The sequence below is a fragment of the Myotis davidii genome, unplaced genomic scaffold (genome assembly GCF_000327345.1).
Source record: "Myotis davidii unplaced genomic scaffold, ASM32734v1 scaffold167, whole genome shotgun sequence".
In the NCBI taxonomy this organism is placed as follows: Eukaryota; Metazoa; Chordata; class Mammalia; order Chiroptera; family Vespertilionidae; genus Myotis; species Myotis davidii.
This window is the reverse complement of record NW_006300048.1, coordinates 1,862,270-1,870,453: the sequence shown is the minus strand read 5'-3', so window position 1 is coordinate 1,870,453 and position 8,184 is coordinate 1,862,270. Positions and strand designations below refer to the sequence as shown.

The following is an 8,184-nucleotide window of genomic DNA, read 5'->3' as shown; positions in this document are numbered from 1 at the left end:
CTGCGTCTGGCTCCCAACTCCCAACTACAGCCGGCAGCTTGGTTCCCCACCCCCCACCCCCGCACTGCCACCTCGCCTCGCGTCTTCCCGTTAGCACAGCAGTGGGGCTTGGGGCAGCCTAGCATTTGAGGGTGGTGTGTGCCCGAGTTTGCTGGGTCAAGTCCCCGTGCCCTGTCGTTAGATGCTGTAGCAGGAATCTCACGTTTTACCATCGAGTCACTAACAACCCTAATTTCCTTTTCAGGACTGTAGATGTCATGTCACTCCCTTTCTTCCCCAGGTGTTCAGCTCCCGACAGGCACTGAACGGCCACGCCCGCATCCACGGTGGCACCAACCAGGTGACCAAAGCTCGGGGCGCTGTCGCCTCTGGGAAGCAGAAGCCGGGCAGTGCCCAGAGCGGGTACTGCTCGGTGAAGAGCTCGCCCTCTCATAGCACCACCAGCGGCGAGACCGACCCCACCACCGTCTTCCCCTGCAAGGAGTGCGGCAAGTAGGTGGAACTGGGCCGGGGACTGGATCTAAGTGTGCGTTGGACAGTGCGCTCTGTGGGGGCCGGGCCAGGAGGGCCCGAGGTCTCTTCAGTTAGAAACATAACCTGGGCTCTGAGTTCTCCCTGATGCCACCCAGGGGGTCTGCATGGGGCCTCAGGGGTGTGCCCTTTGTCTCTGACTCGGGATTTGGTCATTCTGGGGTCAGCCTAATGAGGGTGGATGTCTTCAGAGAGCAAACCTCTAGTGACCACATTTTACTCTTTTCCAAAAATGTGGGAAGAGTAAAATTTTCCAACTTCTGCCCGTCGCTCCCAAACCATATTCACTGGCATTGCTCTCTTTGCATCCCTGTGAAGTTTGAGAATGGCTCTGAGACACCTACTCAGGAACTCTCTGTAGCAGAGATGGCTTGCCTTCCCCTGCTGTCATTCCTGTGCCCAGGCAGACATCACCAATCAATTGCTGCACTTTTGCTACCACTGTAAGACAAGACTTCAAACCCTTTCATCATAATGCTTCAAGCGGGCCCAATCAATTGATCAGAGTTGACTCGTGAGAGAACACCTATTTAGCATCCCTGCCCTTTTAAGTATAATTTAAAAGAACAGCAAAGAGGGGGGAACTGACCGTGGGTAGTAATAGTAACAGCTCGCATTTACTGAGCACTTATTTTGCTTTATACTTCATGTGCATGAGCTCACTGAATCCTCACCCAGCAACTCCAAGGTTTTATACTCGTTTTACAAATTTGGGTTGAAACTTAGGTGAAATGACTTGCCCCAGGTCACACCACCTGTAAGAGCTGAGCTGGGATTTGAACCCGGCTGTGTTCCAATGCAGAGCCCGACTCCTGACCCCTGCTCCCTCCTGCTGGCTTGCACTGTTCATTTATTTACTTTAAAGAGAAAATATCATTGGTGGTAAGATGCACACGGTTCCCTCCCACAGCATCCAGTACAGAATTCCAGTTCACTCCCCAGTGAGCCTGCCCGACTGGCAGGGGTCAGGTGAGACGTTGTGAGTGATCCTTCAGGACCCTCGCCGAGTTTCTCTTCCCATGTTCTCCAGTGCCTCACACGTGAAGAGTGATAGGACCGGGAGAGATGGCCACCTGGTAGCTGCTGGAACTCTGCCAGGAAAACACCCCTAGTTGGATGAATGAGGCCCACTTTACGATACACATTCTCGTGGGATATTTCGGGGAACTTACTAGTAGCTGCCCCTTATCAGGCGCTCACTCCCTGCCTGGCACTCCTTTCAAGGATGTTTGCACGTGTTGGTTAATTCAATCTTCACAGGAGCCTTGTGAAGTAGGTCCTTTTAGTAGCTTCTTTTTTATAAGCAGAGACACAGGGCACAGGCTAAACGGTTTGTCACGGTGCATAGCTGAGTGGAGATCGACGGCAAGCAGGCTGGCCCGACCCAGGTTCTTAGCCCCTGAGGACACCTGACACCTCAGCGGCCCCCACCAAAGTGAGCTGGAGCCAGCGGCGCTCTCCCTCTGAGAAGCACAGAGGTGGGGCAGGCGGTTTAGGCGCCAGTCCCCTCCTCTCTGCTCTGATGTCCTTCGGAGCCAGGGTGTGCTGTCATCTTCATGTCACAGAGAACAAGTGCCCCTGCAATGATCATTAGGGTTATTGGCTTGAAATAATACCTCCTGGGGCTGACTCCTCACCTCCCACCTGCTTGCTTTGGGGCGGTGTGGGTGGGGGTGTCGGGGTCTCGCCAGTTTCCTCTGAGGGAAGACGGCATTTCCACTCCTCTGCTCCCGCAGGGTGGAGACAAAGGGCATTTTAACAAAAATCCGTGTTTCGAGCTTTCCGGCTCTTCCAGGGACATCTGGCTCATCTTGTCTTTATGTTGCTTGGAACCCTTTCCTACCTTCACTCCAGTAAAGATTTATATGGAAAATAGAGGTAGTTTCTGTGGTTTTCCCAACTGGGAATAACATTAGGTAGATGGTTTCATAATGCCTTTTAGCTGCTGAAATTCAGTTTTCCGTGTGTCTAGTTGTGATTCATCAGCTCTGACTCTGGTCTTAGGAATCAGCTTTGATTTTTTGTGTTTGTTCTTCCCTCCTTTAGCTCAGCAGTGAGTGTAGAGCATTGCGCTGTCCCCGCTCCATAAGTAGGCAGTCTCACCTCCAGGCACGCTTTCTGAAAAAGATCCCGCTAGGGCATGTTAACATGAAGGCCAGACGTGGCTGTATTGCAGTAAAACTTTCTTTACAAAACCGGCAGGGGCTGGCCGCACTGGGCCCGCTGACCTTAGTCTGCAGCCTTCTTATCCCAGGGTTTCTCACCCTCAGCACTGACATGTGGGTCTGATCGTTTCTTGTTTGTGGGAGTGGGACTGCCCTCGGCATGGAAGGATGCCTAGCATCATCCCTGGCCTCTACCCACTGGAGGCCAGGAGTAACTCCTTCCATAGTTGTGACCATCAGATGAGAACAACTGTTTCATTCTTAAGGAAACAGTAGAAAACAATGATAATCGGCCAACAAGAAGGGGTCTCAGGTGAAAAAGATGGGTGGCTGCAGCTCAGAAGTCAGGTACAGTAAGGACAGAGGGGCCATGGGCTTTGGCCACACAGTTACTGGTGACCTTGAGAAGAGCACCCGGGCTGGAGTGGAGGGGACAACAGTCCAGTTGGTGCAGATCCTGGAGAATTCTGACTGCGGAAGAACAGGGCCGGAGGCGGGGCGGGGGGAGGGGTTGTTTCTGATGGGAACCACCGGAGCTCAGTGGCATGGCTTGGAGACTCTCTGGTTGGTTGAAAAGGCTTGGGTAGTGATGGACAGAGAGAGGGCCTATGTTCCAGACCACCAGTGGACAGGAAGGCCTTTGAGGGTTTTCCCTCGGCTGCCGCAGGAAGGAGGCCTGACACACCGTAATGTGTCTCTGTCCCCACCCTCTTCTCTTGCCATGCTTTGAGAAGACAGAGGAGAGGTGACAGGTCCCAAGAGGAGGAAGTCCTAGGAGCTAAGGAGCCGAGGACCCTGTCAAAGCCAGCTCAGACAGAGGTCCCCCACGCGCCCCCTGTGCTCAGACCTCCTAAGTCTCACGCGCTGCTTTTTCTTCACGTTTAGAGTCTTCTTCAAGATCAAAAGCCGAAACGCACACATGAAGACGCACAGGCAGCAGGAGGAACAGCAGAGGCAAAAGGCTCAGAAGGCGGCTTTTGCGGCGGAAATGGCAGCCACGATCGAGAGGACTACGGGGCCGGTGGGGGCGCCGCGGCTGCTGCCCCTGGACCAGCTCAGTCTGCTCAAACCCATCAAGGACGTGGACATCCTCGACGACGACGTCGTCCAGCAGCTGGGAGGCGTCATGGAAGAGGCCGAGGCCGTGGACACCGATCTCCTCTTGGATGATCAAGACCCCGTTTTGCTTCAGGGGGACACGGAACTGTAAAGGCCTGCTTGTCGCTCAGAGACGGCGAAGCTCGCGGCCTCCTCCGTCTTCACGCATCAGGAAGCCTGGACTGCCTGCTTGTTCTGTAACCATTTTAAACTACCTGTTTAAAAAATGGTCGTTTTATTCAGGTTTAGAAGAAAAAAAATCCAGTTTCTTTTCCTTTTATTTAAATCTGTTTTCTTGTGGGAGGTTGGGGGGAATAAATAATTGGCACAACTCTCCGTAAGAGGTGTCTCGTCTGGGCTGCATTCCCGTGAACTCACTCCTGGTAGGGGGTGAGCCTGGCATTGATGTTCTTTTGCTTTCAGATGTCACCCCTCCCGACTGCCTTTTGTCCCAAAGCTTGCGGTGCGTGTGCGTGTGCGTGTGTCCGTGTGAAGCAGGCTGCCCTCCTCTTGCTGGGGACTTGGGCCATCCTTTCCCACCGAGAGTTATTTTGGTTCTGCTCTGACCTCACTCTGTAGCGCGCCGTGAACTTGGCGTCTTCGCCGGGAGACTGTGCTCGCGGGTAGCTTTCCAGAGAGCTAAGGAAGCCCTCGGGCCACGCCTGCCTCTGCACACGCGTCCTTTGAAGAGTTGGCCAATGGGAGAATAAGTTTGCTCGCTGCCTTGCCTGTCACCTGGCCTGTTCCTAGGAACTGATTACTGTATGGTTTCAGGCTCGCGCTGCCCCCAGGGGAGTCACTGCTGACCTGGTCCATGGAGCAGTGTGGCGACCTCTTCTGTGCTCACCGTGGGTGGGCAGAGCTGTGTTTCCGTGAGCGTGCACTCGAGGTCCATCTGGAAGAAAATAACCCCAACTATTTAGCTGCCGGGGCTGTTTGTAGGGAGGGTGGTTGAGAGGCACACACTGAAGTCCCCGGAAGGCCAAGAAGTATTCTTTTGCCCCAAAACTAGATGGGAAGAGCCCGTTCTGTTTTGCAACACTGCTAGTGGCCAGTGGAGTTCTGAAACGACTCTGTGCCATTCCGAAGTCCTGTGAAACCGCACTCACTTGGGACTTTGCTGTCATTCATCTGTGCTGGACCGAAGTTTATCTTGATTTCTAACCATGAAGAAAAGGGTTTTTCTAAGAAATTTGATAGCAAATTCAAGGGATGTAGCACTAAGGGCCAACAAAAATGGTTTCACATACCGCTTTAGCTACAATGTGTGCATTCAAACAACGAATGTATTTGTTAGTCATTTACCAAAGCACTTGTACAATCTTCCAAGCCACGTAACTCTGCCTCCTCCTGTCCCTGTCATCAGGGTCTCTGTTTGTACTTGAAGGTCATAAACCTGTAATCCTTCAAAAATGCCCTGTAGCTCAGGCTTTGAGCTGAGTCAGGCGGACCTGTCCCACTGTTCAGGCAAATGCGCAGCGTGCCTGCAGACGGGACAAGGCCCGGCACAGAGAGGACTGCTCTGGTGGGGAGGGCCCCCTGGAATGTGTGACTCCCGCCCCAGGGAGGCTAGTTCCCCAGCTCCTGTGGGCGTGGCCCTCATGCCGGGCCGCTCTGGGGGCACGTTAATAGCTTAACCTTAGAGGCGGTCTCAACGGAAGCGTGAGGATGAGTTTGCCTCTGCAGAAGCATTTAGCACATATTCATGGCCCTCCGCGGCCCCGCCCAGGCAGTGTTCTCTGAATCTCAGGAAAGCCAAGGGCAGACGATAAATACAAAGGTTCTTTTCATTTCAATCGTTCTGTTTTCTGAAAAGAGATCTTGGAAGTTTCCTTTTCTTTAGGGGAAAACGAGGTGTTTTATTTGCTGCCGTTTCAGACAGGTCCTTCTCGTATGTTCTGAGCCCAGACCTGCCTGGGCACTGCATCACCTTCACGGCAGAGCCGTCTCAGAACCATCCCAGGCGACACTGGCCGATGGCCCCTGTCCCAGTGACCACTCCCCTCTGCTTGCGGATGTCTGAGAGTGATTCTGGAAAGGTTCTGCTATTGGGATGTATGAAAGCTTATCTAACAAAGGAGCCAACACCCAGAAAAATGTTTATAAAGCAAACGTATTCGTTATGTTTGGAGCCTTGCCCAGCCGTTCCAGTTTTAAACATGAAAAATAAAGTTGAGTTGCCAAGGCAAAAAATATAATGCACAATATAACTTTGATTTTCCATGCAGTATAGTGTAAGCATTTTTTTGACTTGAAATAACCAAAGAACTCCTCCTTAATGAGACAGTTCAAATTCCTGAATTAGTATTTTTGGACAAGATCAACTTAAAAAGAATTGACTTCACAGTAGAACATTGTGTGTTTTTTTCTGAAATGATTCTGCCTGCATGTATGTGTTGTGTTTTAGCTTCCCCCCAGCCTTCCCCACCCCACAGAACTTCTCTTCCTGAAGGTCAAAGTCTTCAACATGGTTACTGTTTACTATCAGATGGTTTTTCATTAGTGAATTTAGATCTCTTTGAGAAAGCTTGTATATAAAAAGTTAACAGATATATTTTATGGAAAAACCCATCTTATTTTCAAATATATTTAACTGCTGTTATATTTTATTAGAGGAAGGTTGTAAATATTTTCTAGGAGTTCTATTGTAAAGAAAAGTATTTTTGAAAAAAATTAATGTAATAAAAACGAAAACATTTTTAAATAGTGGTTGTGATTGCTTCCTGTTCTGGCTTTGTTATGTTCTATTCTCAGCAGATGACTTGCATGCCTTCCCATTTCAGGATGTAATTTATTCAGGTTTGCACTATAAGTTGACATCATAATATCTAGTGTGCTTAACTGTATTTTCCCCCGGAATGCAGGTCCCTGGGTCCATATCAAGAGCACTATGTATAGCATATTCATAATTTTTCTTTTGTAATGTGTGTATTTTTAATAAGGATTTTATGTAACATTTTGGCAAAAAGAGGACAGTATTTTCTAGTGATTTTATAATACATTTTGCTAAAAATGTTTCTTCCTAGGTCAGTTTTTGTTAAAAGGCGAACCAAAAGTCTTATTTTACCAGGGGTTTAAAAAAAAAAGTTTGAAGCTTGAAAGCAAAGTTATATTTAAACATCCCATGTAACAAAAAAATAAAGATGTTTTATAGACTTGTCCTAAAAAGGTGCATTCCTTTAAAACAAAAGGATCTGGGCATTCCATGCTGTTTTCCCCCCTAAGCGATAGCATTTTCTTTAAATTATCACAATATTTATTTTCAGAAAGAGAGCCAGGAGAACTCCACTGCAAAGGTTCCGGTCAGGAGCCGCAGAAATGTGTGGCAGCTCCACTCGAGAGGCATTCTTCAACTAGAGATGTAAGCAGATAGCCACTGTCTTATTTATTTGTGAAAACCTGACTCGATATATTGCATCAGCTGCTCTGAAAATAAAATGTTACCTTTCTGAGTTTCATTTGGCTTAAACATTCCTTATTTCTAGCCACGGAAATGACTTCTCTGTGCCGGATAGATTCGGATTTGCCTGTTAGTTGTCCTCTCTAGACCCGTTAGAAGTCTGCTGGTCAGATTTAATGGTCACTAAAGTGCCCGCCCCCACCTGAGAGGCCGGGACAGAGAATTCTGTACTCAAGCAGTGGATGAGTTGGTGGTCTCTAACCATTAGGGGCCTCGTAGTCACACAGGTATCTCACAGTTTGCATGCATTGCTAATCTGGACTTCCAGATTCTAAAGAGTGTGTTTACTTTTTTGGTCAACAACACGTGTGGGCGCGCACGTACAGTGCGATTGAAACTTTGTGGCCACACTCAAGGGGCCAAAGAGCCACATGTGGCTTGAGAGCCGCAGTTTGCCGACCACTGTTCTAGGTTCTTTTGTTGTTTTACTTTTATTTTGGCTATCAGTGTTAAGCTGATTGATTTGTGAAAACCTGACTCGATATATTGCATCAGCTGCTCTGAAAATAAAATGTTACCTTTCTGAGTTTCATTTGGCTTAAACATTCCTTATTTCTAGCCACGGAAATGACTTCTCTGTGCCGGATAGATTCGGATTTGCCTGTTAGTTGTCCTCTCTAGACCCGTTAGAAGTCTGCTGGTCAGATTTAATGGTCACTAAAGTGTCCGCCCCCACCTGAGAGGCCGGGACAGAGAATTCTGTACTCAAGCAGTGGATGAGTTGGTGGTCTCTAACCATTAGGGGCCTCGTAATCACACAGGTATCTCACAGTTTGCATGCATTGCTAATCTAGACTTCCAGATTCTAAAGAGTGTGTTTACTTTTTAATGGTCAACAATAAACTTCAAGAGAAATCTGAAATTCTGGATTCTATACAGAATTTGCTTCAAGTGGGGCACACCTGTGAAGACCTTGATCTTCTAGGGCAG

General features: G+C 48.9%; 1 protein-coding gene across 1 annotated transcript in view; it reads left to right on the top strand.

Annotated features, from left to right (window-relative positions):
* Positions 1–4,135, top strand: part of TRERF1 (transcriptional regulating factor 1) — a 213,099-nt gene extending 208,964 nt beyond the window's left edge. The window contains exons 18-19 of the mRNA XM_006776439.2: positions 281–492; positions 3,582–4,135. Coding sequence (XP_006776502.1) covers positions 281–492; positions 3,582–3,906 — 537 coding nt within the window. The 3' untranslated portion in view covers positions 3,907–4,135. The remainder of the gene's footprint in view (positions 1–280; positions 493–3,581) is intronic.
* The last annotated feature ends 4,049 nt before the right edge of the window (positions 4,136–8,184 follow it).